This window comes from Triticum aestivum, chromosome 7D (assembly GCF_018294505.1).
Source record: "Triticum aestivum cultivar Chinese Spring chromosome 7D, IWGSC CS RefSeq v2.1, whole genome shotgun sequence".
Taxonomy (NCBI): Eukaryota; Viridiplantae; Streptophyta; class Magnoliopsida; order Poales; family Poaceae; genus Triticum; species Triticum aestivum.
Window position 1 is genome coordinate 512,250,047 of NC_057814.1, and position 15,751 is coordinate 512,265,797.

General features: G+C 43.6%; 2 protein-coding genes across 3 annotated transcripts; one reads left to right on the forward strand and one right to left on the reverse strand.

Moving 5' to 3' along the window:
- Nucleotides 1-1,347: 1,347 nt before the first annotated feature.
- LOC123166353 (VQ motif-containing protein 18) lies at nucleotides 1,348-2,456 on the forward strand. Its single transcript, XM_044584139.1, has one exon. The coding sequence runs from the start codon at nucleotides 1,593-1,595 to the stop codon at nucleotides 2,223-2,225; it is 633 nt and encodes a 210-aa protein (XP_044440074.1). The 5' UTR covers nucleotides 1,348-1,592; the 3' UTR covers nucleotides 2,226-2,456.
- Nucleotides 2,457-6,229: 3,773 nt separating this feature from the next.
- On the reverse strand, nucleotides 6,230-15,542 carry LOC123164607 (uncharacterized). 2 transcript variants are annotated; one of them, XM_044582144.1, is made up of 14 exons: nucleotides 15,252-15,542; nucleotides 13,996-14,448; nucleotides 13,826-13,903; nucleotides 13,086-13,243; nucleotides 11,924-11,987; nucleotides 11,102-11,169; nucleotides 10,498-10,753; nucleotides 9,959-10,102; nucleotides 9,729-9,835; nucleotides 9,591-9,644; nucleotides 9,431-9,514; nucleotides 7,414-7,577; nucleotides 7,181-7,327; nucleotides 6,230-6,797 (listed from the first exon to the last, which is right to left on the reverse strand). In XM_044582144.1, exons 2-13 carry the CDS (start codon nucleotides 14,327-14,329, stop codon nucleotides 7,183-7,185), a joined length of 1,656 nt encoding a protein of 551 aa, XP_044438079.1. In that variant the 5' UTR covers nucleotides 14,330-14,448; nucleotides 15,252-15,542; the 3' UTR covers nucleotides 6,230-6,797; nucleotides 7,181-7,182. The 2 variants fall into 2 exon arrangements, with proteins under 2 accessions (XP_044438079.1, XP_044438078.1); XM_044582143.1 differs by having other exon boundaries at nucleotides 6,230-6,835.
- Nucleotides 15,543-15,751: the final 209 nt, after the last annotated feature.

Genomic DNA, 15,751 nt, shown 5'->3' on the forward strand with positions numbered 1-15,751 from the left:
CGCGGAGTCCGTCCTGCCTGGTCCTGGAGGCGACCCTTCCGCGAGCGCACGCACGCACGTACGTTTCGTGTGCGATCGCTGTGGGACACTGATGAGACCCGTCAAAAAAAAAGAGACTCCGACGGCGAAAACCAACCAACTGACACGAGCGCGCGCACTGGGACGTACGCATGCCCGCACGCCAACTCGTTTCCGTGGAAAAACCCCCGCGGGCACCTCGTTTTCGCATGGGCCTTGAGAAAGCAAGCTGGACGCCGTGACAATGGATGGCAGTAACATTTGCTGATGCCATCAGAACCAAACTGTGATATTTCGGAGAACCACCCCTCCCTCGCCGTCCCCGGTGTGTACAGAGCTGGGAGCACGGCGTCTGCTAATATACCGCGATATCTATCTATCTATCTACTCTACTCTTTGTATGCGTCGTCCACCCATGGCCATGGCCCATGGGTCAACCAAAACGCTAGCTAGCTACTTCTCTTTTCAGTGCCTCCGATCCCGCGTTTACTTACCAACTGCCCGCGGAGTCAGCTTTATTTCCAAAAGATGTATGTATGTGTGCGCGCGCTAACCACCACATAGTCAAGCAAGACAAACATAGTGGATCCTCTTTCTCTTGGACAAGATCATATCTACAAAAGTTCACCGCAAGTCCAAAAACATCTCGGACATGATAAAAATTACATCAAGATTCCAAGACCACAAAACGGCCACTGTTGCCGCCAGAACGAGCCGTCGACGTGCCGCTGTGGTCACTCCCCACTCCTCTACCGGAGTAAGATTGACCATGTTGATGATAGCTGGAAAGTCTTTGTACACGCGCCCCCAAGAACCAACGCCCTGGAGCCAGTGGAGCCGGGGCAAAATACAAAGGGGTGTGCTCTATAGGCATTTGCCCACAAAGACCGGTGATGAATTCTCAGTTTCTTAGTGTAATTTAATGAAAGTATTTGGGCAGAGCCCAGGCAGCTGCCCAGGTGGCTTCGCCACTGCCTGGAGCCGCAATCATCGTCGTTGAAGTATCTGACACCAAATCTGCCGCCTAGGATTAGAAACATAGTGGATCATAGCCGCCTAGGTTTTTGTTTTTACTCGCAAAAAAGATCGACCGAGATAAAAAAAATGAGCTAGTAGCATGCGTACGTCGCAAAGTTGTAAGACAATACGATCGCCCACAACAACCCAAGAAAAATCCACACGGCGATCGATGGGCAGACGATGAGGTACATGCCAGTACAAGGCTAGGCCGACACCCTCTTTAAACTAGGCATTCTCCCCTCCCGCCCGTGACATCATATCCTTCAAATTTCAAGCCAGCCTTTGGAGATTGTTGGTTTCCTCTTCCCTCCTGCTCACCCTCGCCATCACCATCGGCAACCTTTGCAGCAAGCCACCCCCTTCCTCCTTCCTCCCTCCCGCCATACCATATATACCTCCACGCCTCCTCCTCGCCCTTCTCATCTCCTCCTCCCCCCATCCATCCATAGCTCTCCAACTCTCGAGAAAACTAAAGCTCTAGTCTCACGAGAGAAACAAAGAAGGCTCTCCGGCTCTACGCCTCCGAGCTCTACACCCCGGCCTCTACACCTCTAATGGGGGAGCACGCGTACGACCACAGCAGCGGCGGCGGTGGCGGCATGAGCCCGTCGACGCCGCCGGTGCAGCAGCAGCAGCAGCGTAGGGGCTCCTCGCGCCAGGCGATGGTGCCCAGGGCCACCACGACGCGGCCGGCGATAAGGATCATCCACATCATCGCGCCGGAGATCATCAAGACCGACGTCGACAACTTCCGGGACCTCGTGCAGCGCCTCACCGGGAGGCACCACCACCAGCCGGCCGACGCCACGGCCGACGACAGCGCGGCAGTGACGGTGGGCGTGGCGCCGACGCCGCCGTCGCCGGTAGAGGAGAAGCCGCAGCCGCAGAAGAAGAGGCTGGCGCCTGCGCCGGCGCTGGCGGACGACTTCGTGGCGCAACAGGAGAACAGGAGGAGGAAGAAGATCAAGTGCGAGGTGGTGAAGGTGGAGGAAGGAGGGTTCGGCTATGGCGGCGGCGACCTCGACTTCAGCGAGCTGTGGATGGATCTCAACCCCGGGGGCTTCCTGAGCTTCTTGGAGGAGGACGTGTTCCAGGGGATGACGATGGCTCCCGACTTGCTGCAGCAGCCTCTGGGGGCGCCGAGGATGGATTTAGTTGGTGAAATGTGCGCCTCCTTTCTGGCTTAGTTAGTTAGTCAGAGCTGTTCTTGTGATCTTTTTTATGTTTTTGTGAGGATTTTTTGCACTTTGGATGAGAGGACTGGATTCTTTTCTCTCTTCTTCCCTTTGTCTACATGAACATAATTTACTGCAATGGTCTTGGAAGAACTTACACCCATGGCTGCAAATACTAGTGATTATGTAAGGTTGGATGATGATCAATGATCATCCAAGGAATGATCAGTTTGGGTGCCTACATTTGTTTTCGGTCTCGATCAGAAATGTAAATAATTGTTCTAATTCTATCTTGATAGTGCCATGTGGAGAACAATTAGAACAGTGACGGTTTGAAAACTCGATCGATACCGGTGCACTTCTATTTTCAAATTGTAGTTGCACTTGCACTTGATTATCAAAACCATACTCAAACTGGAAATATTTTGTATTCTTTTTGCACAAGATGGAGCCCCATGATTCTATCAATTCAGTAGCTGCACCAGACAAAGAATGCTCTGATAAGTGGTGTCTGTTTTTCTCTTTACTAATTGCAAAATGATGTGGACAACCAGGTATGTGTATGTGACTATGAAAAGCTGCGTATTACCTTGATGGGAATAATTCTATTTTTATACCACCATTCTTCTAGGTGAAGTCTTTAATAGTCCGGTTGTGCGTTGTCATTAGCAATATGCAGCGGTGTAAGCACGCTGGCAGAAAACGATGCTTGCGGTATGCTAATCCGTAGGTAACTTGTTAGCAAATACTCGCTTGTTCTGGCATCTTAAACAAGATCCAGTGGTTCTTTTTTAATAATTGGAATAATCACACATAATAGTACTACTGATCTAAGATGTAGTACTTCTGTAATTCAGAATAGATAGCCGTACCAAAGGGTAGCTTATAAATTCAGACAAAGCTATGGATGCTCAAATTTAGTTGACTATTAGCTTTTGTTCAGCCGACTCCTTGTCCATCAATGGCCAAAGACTCGAGGAAATATCCGGTACTCATCTACGATGCATCTTATCCCAATGATAAAAATCCTAGGATATTATGCGCAACGAGCAACCTTTTATCTCACTTTCAGCCCTTAAATGCATGGAAGAAGTTTCTCTATGCGTTAACTAGATTAGTGCCCACCTCAGCCCTCTCAAAGTCTATCACTAGTCACCTTAGCTTCTCTGTCACTCTCATGTCTTCAATTCCTTGCTCTCTAGGCGAAAATTCAATTCCCGATTCATGCACCGTAGGCGTACCCCTCCATCCACACTAAGAACATCATACATGTTTTCTCTGGGTTTCTAACTGGTATGTAAGTGCTTTGTATCTAGGCAAAGCAGGCAAAACAAAACCACCGAATATTGGCGTTTGCTCCGGTACAACATACAATCATTGTTCGACGCTAGTACCCATAACAGAAAATTGTGACTACCTGACAAAACATGTTGGACCCATGAAATAATGGAGGATAGTGCTTTGTATCTACCCTGTTATCCATGTCTCCCCAAGATGCTGGATATCCATCTCAATCCCAGCGGCCTCTCGGAAAATCCAAATGCCCAATGAGAGTATCTTAGCACATCAACCATATTGTGTCCAAGAAAGAACTTTTGGGTGGTGGCCTTTTGTTGTTCCCATTACACAGTTGTCACCACCCAACTACTACCAAACGTTAAGGTTGGCTAGAAAATTGAGCTAGTGGCTCTTTTTTTGGAAGCTTTCAGAAGTCAGATGGAAAGGTTGTGAAATATCAGTTATCCCCTTTGACAAGGGTAGACTTTTCCCTGTGGTTGCTTAATTAGCATTTTGGGGCCAGTTGTTCCCAAACAATGGTAGGGGTGCTAGAGGCCTTGCCACGTTTAGTTACTGGTAGTATTTAATAACAATTGCACATGAAATGCCCCATTATATGTTCTTATCTGCGTTCGGCCTCTTATTTGATGGCTGTTTCTTCTTTGGCTTTTGAGTTTTTGTTAATGAAAATACAACCGGAATGAGTATGTATAAAGGATTTACAAAAGAATGAAGCATGAAACCTCACTTTTGAGTAAGCAATTACGACATAAAAATCGCAAAAAGAAAACTACGAAATAAAAAAAAAACTGCAGAAACAACTAGTCGATGGCTAACTACCCATTTAGGCAAGATGCAAGCTAAGAGAAGAAAATTCTTGCGCTGAGAAACTAGTTGATTAGCACGACGACATTTGAATTGAAAGCTCTCTGATTAACTAACTAACTACTAGTTGGAAGCTACTACTAATTGGACCATTAGATAGAGGCAGCACGTACCCCTCAAAGTTGCTCACCCTTTGAGGCTGCCCCAACGGCCAACTACAGCATGGTGTGTCCTCATCAGCTGTGTTAATCGAAGGAGACGCGCTGATAAACAATCATTGGAGCTGATGGGCACCCCGTTTCATATTGCCAACGTCCTGTGTTATCGGTTGGATCCACCACGTCCATGAATGAGATCTTTCTTGCGTAAACAAAAGAGCGCCAATTATTCAAACCCCTCGTGCCCTGGACCTCGAGGTTGTGATGTCACACGGTGGGCATCAGCAGGCTAGGTAATTAACTGATGCTGCGCTGATTAAACTGCTTACTACTCCAAACTTGTGGGTATAGTAGAAACAGGAGTAAGTAACTGCATGGAAATGAATAGGGATAGCTATATGTAGAATAGAATTATCATCCATACTGACTACTTCATCATCTTGTTTTGCTCATCAGTTTCTCCGCACCGGAGAAGAACAAATACTCCCAGAAATCAAAGAAGGAAATCACCAGCATACTAACAAGACAGTTATCATCGTGCTAAGGCAACCTGGTTAAAAGTTTCTCCACTGGAGAAGACCATTACTATATTGTTTCCAGATACCAAAGAAGGAAATCACCAGCAAATTAACACGACAAGGCAACTATAAAAAAAACAAGCCAAGATAAGACAGTTACCCGGTTCACATTTCTAACACGCGTCGGTAATTATTGTTGTGCAAAAACTGAACTGTGAGCTGTCTCCTATATAAGAATCCTGGTGTGTCCATATACATATGAAATATCTGTGTTCCTCCACATGCCGACTATCATCAGAGAGAAATAATACCGCCAAGACTTTTCCAAGGGGAAGGGGAAAGATCGATGATCATCGATGGGTACACGGTGCTGAGCTGGGCCGATGATGCGGATCTCTGCTACTTGACCCCGAGTGTCAACTCCTAATTAAAGGGTGCCGGTACGAGAAGTAGCACTCGGGAGGAGCAAGTTGGACAGCGACCAGGATGGGAACAGGGCCCCTGAGAAGTTGTTTCCTCCTGGATTCCTCCCCCTGAGAAGTCGGGCAGGCAGCGGCAGGTGCAGGTGCAGGCCACCTTTCCGAAACCACCTTCTCCGGCTTGACTTCCCGGTCAGGCGGACGAGCGCTCCGGTTTTCCCAGCGGCGGCGGCCGCGGCCGGGGGGGGGGGGCGAGAGCGACGGCGGCCCTTGTTTTGGTCCGTTGCTTCTGGTCTCGGTCAGGGGCCACTTGGCTTAGAAAAAACGAAGCGGATGATCGACTGGAGCCTGGAGATCACGGTGGCAACTGGCGTCTGGCAGGGTGACGGGGTGACTGGGGACCTAACGTGGCGACGAGTGCACAGGGTACGGTGGGACGTGAATGCCTGCGAATGACGCCTCCTGCACACGTCGCTCCTGGCCGAGCAGGACGCGATCGTTGTGTCACGGCACGAGATTAAGTGACTGCGGACCCTGCAGTTTGGTGCCTCGCGAGGTCGCGATCCTGCTCCGGACCGGAGCAGCAACAAAGCCTGAAAACCTTGTGTTGATCAGGAGGATTCGACGGCACTGGTTACACGAAAAAGAATAGGGAAGTTGCGTTTATTTATCGCGACATGCCAACAGACGCCAGAAGAAGAGACCGGCATGCTTCGTTCACAAAGACACACTGTTCGTAGACAGAGTCGAGCCCGGACTTTCAGGTTTTCTGCGGCTGAACAAGCAAGTATACAACTTTCTTTCAAAAAAAAAAAGTATACAACTTTGAACTGAAGAAGTATCTATCCGCACGTAGATGGAAGCCATCCATCCATGCAAAATTGCTGCAACTCTGGGGAGCAGCCTCGAGGAAACAATATGTGTGTAGTCCGGACAACATGCGTACAATCATGTATGGTTTCCAGAAAACAATGGAATTATCCCCTCAAAAAAAAAGGAATCACAAGGAAAAGATATCTCAAGTATATGTAACCAACCACAAGGTTGTAATAGCTTGATCAAACACCCCAAAAAGCTAGACCATTTGCAAAACGTATACATTGGATGCGCTAACAGTCGGTATGGCATGGAATCTTGCACTACGCATCACGAAAATCAAGTTCCACGGTTCCTCTTCACTTCTCTGGTGATGAACTATATACATCAGACAGAAGCTGACTATTTGTGTAAACCAAGTTTCCCCTCACTCCCTGTGCTCTTCAAAACCTTCTAGGTATTTTACACATATGACCTGGCCCAGTTGTGCATGCCAGACTACAGATAGCAGTACTCACCGAAGGTCCGCAGGTACCGATTTTCAAATAACAGCAGCAGCAACTTGTGCGTCTGAGGTAAGATACAAGAGGGCAGGGTATTCAGATTATCTGCGTATTACAGCGAAAAGTTAACACACATCAATCGTTTCAATATAGTTGGAGAGATAATAACAGAGATAATGTAACCGCTAGGACTAGGACGAAAATGCAAAGAAACCAAATGGAATAAACACAAGTTGCTCAATTAACCTAGAGCTATACATCAACCAGGAGCTAGACTGCGACTCGGTAAGAAGGGACACTTCAGTTGGTATTGAAAATTTACTGATCATTTAAGAACTCACAGTTAACAGCTACTTTGACATTGTTGCATACTTTTCCGGCTTCACTAAGTAACACCTTTGGCAAAGGCGGGACAGGTAAGAAGAATCCCATGACAGACAGACTGCATACCTTCAAGAGTTGAGAAGATTTCCAACCAACGCAGATCTATCGTTTCTTCCATGAGTAGCTCGTCTACGCATTGGCGGTGCATAAACTGTTATTGGGAGGACCCAGTCCCCCTTCTCTCTTTTCTCAACAAGAAGTGGGTGCTCATACCTGCCAAAGAGAGACCAGAATTGACCACTCAAAGCTAGCAGCAGCAAACTAGAGAATTTTCTCCATAAGATCATCACGCCCCATACCTTGATGAGTCCATTCCTGCCGGAGTTGTGAAGAACTCAAATCTAAGGGACCACTGTACAGAAACCTTTGAGGTAGCAAATGACATTGGTCCATCAATAGGAATTGAAAAGAGAAAACTTGTCTGATGAAGATCTGCAACAACTTCATGATGTTCGCTGTGTACCTGATCAGAGAGTCAACGTTGGATCACAAAATAACACAGGTTAGCGTTTTACAGAATAGAAATTGATATTCAAATAGACCAACATAGCTTAGGCAGGTTGTTTGTAAAAATAAACCGAATTTTGTTTAAGCACCGGTGCTTGTTCCTATAGCAGAGGTGCCTAAGCGCCTGCGCAATACAAATAAGCATCGGTGCTTAACAAAAAAATTGGTTCCTTTTCGCAAGCACCTCTCTAATCACTGTATTGTACAAGGCTTAAGGACTCGTGACATCTAATATTGCTGGAATATGTTTATTATTGTCATCATAAGGTAAATATAGAAAGAGTTCTTATCACATTATCTATTGGCGATCATGAGTTCATGACTTATCATGGGAATATTTGAGGGCATCAGCACATTTCCTTTTCTGTTTTCTCAATCTTGAAAAGATGGTTGTTTAGATATGTAATTGCAACTATGAAAAATGCCACTAATAACACTACTAACTCGAAAAATTAGGAAAGATGTCATCGGACAACATGTTTTCTTCCTTTTACTACCTACTTCCATTCCAAAATACTTTTATGCTAGGTCAATTATTTTTATGCTTGACCGAGTATATAGAAAAATATGCTAATATCTACAGCATCAAATATATATAGCATGGAAATATATTCTATGACAAATACAATAATACAAAATTGATGTGGTGGACGTTAATATATTTTTCTACAGGCTAAGTCAAACTTAAAGAAGTTTTTGGAACGGAGGGTCATGCTTTCCCACCTACCCCTAGGCACATCCGACCTCAGCCAATGCTGCACTAGTAGCCACCTTGTCTGGTTAGCCTCTATCCATAGCAACCTCACATCTCTGACCTCCTCGAATTTTAAAATGACCAACCAGGGACTTGCTCCTGGTGGCACTTGTTTTAAAGAAGAGGAGACGTGAGCACACACCCTGCAGAGGTTGAGCCTCGAAAAACAACAACCTGCTCCAGCTAGCCACCTCAGCAGGCAGTCAGTCCCAAAGAGGAGCGCGATGACTACCACAAAGCTGGCCGGTGTTCGGGTCTAGTGGCGGCGACAGCTTGATTTCAATGCAGAGATGGTGCAATTCATGCTGCATCCAACTTTGGATCCAAAGGTGGAGATGGCGACTGCATCCGGTCATAGGTTTAATGATTTGTGTGCTATGCTGCACAGGGGGCAGATGGTAGCAGACCTACTCCAGCTACAGTGAAACAACATGAGTGCCATCACCCAGTTACATTTGCCTTTTTACCCTACTATCTCACATCAGCCAACACACAATCATCATCATTGCAGACATTGTGAAGGATCTAGAGACATAGAAGGCGAGGACATTTGCATCCAGTACATGTGAAATACAAAGGCTACTGGCAAGTTTTGTGAATACGGTGATTTTGCAGTGGCTTTTATTGAAGGTGGAACTTCATTGTACCATTTATCAAGATTGGGTACTTTGGAATGGCATGCATCTAAAGTAATCCCAACAAACAAAATCAAGTTCACATCCTAATCAAACTACATGCACAAATGGCATCTGATCATGGAGATACCCCTGTAGCTAAACCATCAAACATAACCTTGTACTAGTTTCATGAACTTGTTAAGACTTGAGACCAAAGCGTAGGCCATGTGGCATTAACACTGAGAAATATATCTTACATAACTCATCATTTGGACTAAAGGCAAAGTTCAGTCTGTAAGTCATAGAATGAAACATGTACAACAAGGACTACTTTTAAAATGTTTTATCAAATTAGACTTTAATGCTAAACGAGTAAACATTGACTGCACATAGTACAAATTTTATAATGGTTCACAACACAAGCTGCAAAAAGGATACCTTGGTTATTGTCGGTGAGACCCTTCGTGAAGGGTGTATTACACGAGGATTAATTGTTTCTGACGTTTCCAAGGTTATAGATACCTGTGAAACATGTTAACTAGTTATATGTTTAAATCCCAGTTCAATACATAATAATTTATTAAACTCGGTCTTTTACCTCTAGACATCTCCGCGTTCCAGTTCCATGAAAAAAAGTGAGTGCTCCACCAATCTGTAATCGGCAAAATAAGATAATCAATCTACCAACAACAAAGCAGTAAGCCAGTAGCAAGTGCAATAAGGGTAATTAAAATACCATATCACCAAAGTAATAAGTTGAGTCAGAATTCTTTGGTGAGAAACGAAGCAAGACTTGATCATCTATTCGTATATTATATGATCTTCCTCTCATAAAGCCTTCTGCTGCAAAACATTGAATGTGCAACTAAGAATTGGAAATCAATGTTTGTCATATTGCATGTAATTTACAACAAAAGGAGCAATGATGGATTAAAATAACTCCATAACTGAGACACGGTGGCTTACATCCAGATGGTTCAACATGTTTTGGCGTGAGAGGGAGTCCAACGTCATCTTTTGGGCGATCAGAATCTAGAGAAAATCTTTCACCATTTGATGGACGACGATCCAAATGCAAATGATCTAGCTTCCTTAGAGGTGATACCGGTCCTGTTTGTGCCATTTACTTCATTAAACACCCAAATATTTACCATTAAACATTTACAGAAAGGACAAGTAGGTAGCATTCTCATGGAGACCTGACTAATGTAAGACTTGTTATTTCATTGTGAAATGGAAGAGGAATAAGCCCAGTCAATTTGAATTTGAAAAGAAAAGAAAAAGGAGAACTGAAAACAGGTCCTTGTGCATGAAAAGAAAACTGGGAGCTAAAACACTAATAATTAATATGACAATATGTAAGTGTAGACAGAATTAATCATTAGGAGGCACCAAGGCAGATAGAATCCTGTAGAGCAGAACTTGACAGTATTGGGACATTGGTGTTTCCTTATGAATATCACAGCTCTTGCAGTCCCACACAAACTATAAGGTTCACTCCTTACCTCCACCATGGTCATCAGAAATCTCGGACACTGAGAATCGAGGAATTGCATTATATGACGGGAAAGTGGGGCGCTCTCCCTGAGAATACAATGCTTCATTCATGGAGAGACGTGATGATAAGGAGAGCGTCGATGTTGAGGTCCTGATGGGAAAGTCCATATTTGATTTGGAAGGGTTGTATGAGGAAACCGATGAAACTTCATCTTTCGAACTATCATATCCTTCTTCTAGATCAGTATTATCATTTGCTTTGATCTGCAATAAGAATATTATATGTCAGCATGGGTTGAAACAACAATCATGGAAATATACGGATATCACTGATCAGCATGATTAGTCAATAATTACTATGTACATGAAAAATACCATACATTGGAAAACAGTTCAGATCCTACTAACATTTTCATCAGTTGACAAAATTACAAACTACAGATCTTCTGCATACTGATATGTCCTTGTTTAAGTAATCGAAATAACTACGGACAATTCATACAAGATATCACTGTAGAAACAAATTCATGCATAACGTGTAAGAAACGGATAAAAAGTAATTTAAGTGCAATGAAATCTCAGAGATGGGTTACAAGCTAAATAAGGACTCACCCATTCTGACTCATCATCTTTTTCCCTCCAAAATATACTCAGTTGCTCAACCGAGAGTGGAAAACTCCCTGAGATATGTAAACAGTTTAGCATTGATGAGGATTGACATAGTATGCATTTTAGTATCACTAAAATTCTGCTGTTGCACATCCAGTAACAACTCTGCAGCATTCAGTTGTTGTTTTCCATGTACGTATTTAAACAGGATTGTGGAGTCAGTCTCTACTATATTATTTACGACTGCCGTGCATATAGGTTTTCATGAAAGGTTGAAAACAGAAAGCTACACGTATTTTCCTAAAAGAAGGAACCACTGGAATTCAGTCACCTATAGGAACCCCGGTGAAACTGGAATTGATATAAAGAGTATCCATGTTGAACAAAATCACTTGTGCACCACTGAGGATAAGGTGTTACGAAAGCACAAATGTACCAACCGCACAAAGATGTGAAGGTTATGAAAACTTCGAAAAGATCCATATAACAATCACAGCACGAGATGTGACCTGTGAGGAGTGGGTGTAGCAATACAAATAAAAAAGGCATTATTGAGCACCTCATGATGGTTACAAAATACAGTATCGTAATTAATAATTATTTCCAACCTTGCCAAAAAATATATAGGCCCCCACCCACACACACACAAAAGCTATGTAACCCACATGTTCAGTGAATAAGTAAGCCCGCATGCTTCAGTGAGTGAATCCACTACTTAACAGAAAAGTAGTTTAATCAACAACATACTTTTAAAATGCAGCAGAGAGTAATACACAGGATGACTGAAGTGAAAGAACCTTAAATTATTGAATTTACATCACTGACCTTCTTCATTTAGTAAGTTGCTGCTTTTCTGGGAAACACATATCTGCAATGGGACTCGGGCTTCCTACAGAAATGAATTCAATTTTAAGCTATCGCTCCGAGACATTTGGCTTATTTTAATGTCCGAAACTTCCATAATTGCATTACAACACTGGGTATGAAGTAGAGAATGATGCTAGAAATAAGAAAACGGAATCATGTTGTTTTCAGTACAATGGTTAAGAGAATTTTCAAAGAACTCAGCTCAAGGCTAGCTTAAGCAGCACAAACATGCATTGACTATCAAATTCTCCTTTAAGGAGATAGAAAAATTAACATTAGTCTTGGTGTTTCTTGTATAACAGAGGAAATAGATGGACCATATAATGCTCAAATATATGGAAGCCTGCAGTTGCCTCCCATCATCACAATATAATGGAGACATGCAGACATGAAACAAAATAAAAGAAAATAATTGTCGGCGTATTCTTCTGATGCTACAGGATAGTCAACCAAGAACCAATATCAGTCAATGTCTTCCTGTGGGGTTCTAGTTCTAAACTTCCAAGATTAAGTTTTCGTATTAAGTCAGGTCCTCATGCCCTAAAACTCCAGAAATGTGTGATTATGAGTTTAAGACTAATATTTTTAACACTAAGTAAGATTGTTTACTAAAATACTGTATGTTCTTAACTCTTCAGTAAACTTGACTACCATCTTGCTGTGTCCCTTGGATAGAAGGATGTAGGGGTAATCAATAGAAGACCGAAGGTTGAGCTGCGACACCCCATTTCGCAAGGTATTTACTTGGTTTTCTAATCATACATTAAAATTTAATATGTAAACAATGGGCTTTAGTTTTAAAATAATTATCTTGCTAGGATAGTTAGATTAGAATCTTAGATCCAAAATTATCACATTAGTACATCCGCTAAACATGCACTAGAAATATTTCACAAGTCACAGGCTAGAGAACTCAGTTTGAAGAATAATACAAATCACCAATGAAATTATGGATGGTCAACAAATCAAAGCTTCCAACATTTCAGCAAAGGAGAGGCTCCTACTGCAATTAAATTAATAAAAGAATAATATTTACAAGACTAGGGTCAATTTGATTTCAGCACAGATTGTCTGAACTTAAGGAGTAGAATTTTATGCCAACTACAAGAAGAAAACTCACCAGCTGAACCGCACTATTTACATTGCCTTTAGTTTGATCCTCATTACCCAAGTCAATCAATCTCCCAAACAATGTACTTCTAACATAATAAATATAGCGAATACTGATGCCCCTATATGATGGTGGTAAAACCCTTGGGAGCTCTAGACGTACAATATCTGCAAAAAAAAAAAAAAAGCTGAGTTGCAATTTCTTTTAAAAAAATGTAGATCATTGTATTTCACATGATGCAGAGGATTTAGTTAAGTGAGCAAGTTAACAGGGGGAAATTATCCATTGTCAACTGAAGATCCTGGGCAAAACAGGAACTGGCCCTCCTAAAATGTTTGAAAAACATGCAAGCAGCATATCCCTAAATGGTAAATCCTCATAGTCATGAGTCATGACCTTCCGTAACAGAGGTATAGCCAAAACTGTATTCACTTTGACTCCACAAGTAGAATCATGGATGCTTAAAGTTTGATTTTGACGTAATGTGAAAAATGAGAACATGGATAGATCAATAACTAATATTTAAGATCAAACACAGGGTGGTTGACGAGACAGGTGATTTGCAGAATAAGAAGCAAAGCAAATTCAAATTACTGTATTACACTAACATGCCGTACAATACTAGGAAAAATGGAGGTAAAGCATATGAACAATATTTACTTTACGTTTCAAGCAATCTAGAAATGTAGCATTACATGATAAGTGCATTATCAACCTCCATTGATCCTCCAAAACAAGAGATAACTTACACGTTTTTGTTTGCCCCGAAGCAATTATTACTTTGGAGATTAATGAGGGTGAAGAACAATCCAAAAACAAATATTCACCTATATAATCAATTATAACACAAGAGGATTATCAGAAATAAAATAAAAGACACATTGATCAGTTATTTAGATGAAAGCTGGTTGTTAAATACCTCTCCTTTGCTTAGACCCTGGTATGGGCTTTGGAACAGAGAACCATTGGCTATCCAACTTCTCAATTCCTTTAAGTTCGAAAGATAGCCCATCTACCAAGAGAGATGTGACTCCACCTGACGCTGCCTCCGCTTCATCCTTTAAACTAGCGGGACTACAGATTTCGATAGTCGCAGTAACTGAATCACCAGGTCTATACACTTCCTTGTCTGTCTGGAGCTTAAATTTTGGAGACAACTGTTGCTTGGCAGCTGAATCAACCTTACTGTCTTCAAACCACCCAACACTTTTGAAAAAGGAGAGCCCTTGCGGAAGTGGAAGCCGGAGTGACATATTATCAGACCAGTAACTCTTCCAATTCAACAAATTTCCGCCGGTCCATGGAGAAAGAATAGGCCCACTAGATGCATCGTTCTTCTAAAGCTGTGGCTGGTAACAATGTACAGCCAGACCTGGAAATTCATCATGATTAAATCTATGTACATCAAACGGCAGCAGTAACTTATTCAGGAGGATTTTCTATATGTCAAAACAACTTCAGTACAAATCTACAATTCTCTCCGTAAATGGGAAAGAAGCCTAGTAATTTTCCAGGTTGAGAAGCTTCTCTTTGTTTGCCCTGGAGTTGATTATCGATTGTAAGTTTGCCCTACAGAGCTTTTTGGCACTACTAGTACACCTGACTTACTCAAAGCCAAACCAGCACAGAGAAGAAAAAAAACATAGTACACGGCAGCCTGCCAACCAGGGTAGCGACCCCCAGGACTTCAGAGTGAAGATAACTAATCGAGTACGTAGTGATGCAAAGATCCTGACTAGACAATGCCTGGAGAGAATGAGAGATAGAATGCTGTTGATTGGTTTGGAATGGCTTACCGCGCGATCGATTTTAGAGATAGAATGCGAACCAACTCAAAGCAGCATCTCAATCCCGATCCAGAGACGGGCAGCTTGCAGGCCAGAGACAGACACGCGAATCTATCTACCACGCCAGGGCTACGTCGGATCTGGCAGCAGCTCAGGAACTCACGCGAGCGGACTCAGCCGCAAGGGGGTGCTGCTGCCTTGGAAACGGGATGGGAGATAGAGGGAGCAAACGCGAGGAGTCGCTCGTGGTGAGGGGAAAATCGCCAGGCGCCGCGCAAGCGCAACAATGGACACTAATCTAATGTACGTAGCAGCTAAGCGGCCGTGGGGGGATCTGGGCTGGGTTCTCACGGCGAGCAGAATCAAGGAGAGATCGACAGGGACTTACCGAGGGAGAAGATGACTCCGGCCGGCCGGCCGGCGGGATCTCCACTCCGCGCCCGCCCGCCAACCGAGCTGAGGGGAGGACGGGACGGCAGAGGGCTTCGAGGCCGGTGCTTGGGTGGGAGTGAGGCGCCGGCGAGAATTGGGGTCCGAGGCCTTCAGATTTGGGGAGACGGGCGAGAGGGAGGAGGGACGACGTTGCCTACCGGTGCCGTGCCGCGGGTAGGGGTAGGTTCGCTGGGCTGGACGTGTGCTTTGTTTTCCTTCGAGCAAAAAGCACGGCACCGGTGGATCTCTTCTCAGCCGGGACAGTTTTTGCTGTTTCAGACGAGAATTCGACGGAAATTTTGAATTTGGTCATACTTCGTCAATATCGTATGCAGGGTTGCGTCGGATGATACCAACCATGTACGGATGGAATATGCAATGTTGTCCGGAGTTTTCTTTTTTTTTTTAAAGGAACACTCGCGTTTTATTTAAGACACGACGAGATCGTTGGTTACA

Excerpts from the sequence above, each read along its gene's own strand:
- LOC123166353 (XM_044584139.1), top strand. The coding sequence starts at position 1,593 with ATGGGGGAGCACGCGTACGACCACAGCAGCGGCGGCGGTGGCGGCATG.
- LOC123164607 (XM_044582144.1), bottom strand. The coding sequence starts at position 14,329 with ATGTCACTCCGGCTTCCACTTCCGCAAGGGCTCTCCTTTTTCAAAAGT. Across the intron at positions 13,244-13,825 it reads TTCGGGGCAAACAAAAACGT|ATATTGTACGTCTAGAGCTC; the intron begins GTAAGTTATCTC and ends TTTTTTTTGCAG. Across the intron at positions 11,988-13,085 it reads TAAATAGTGCGGTTCAGCTG|GAAGCCCGAGTCCCATTGCA; the intron begins GTGAGTTTTCTT and ends TCATTTCTGTAG.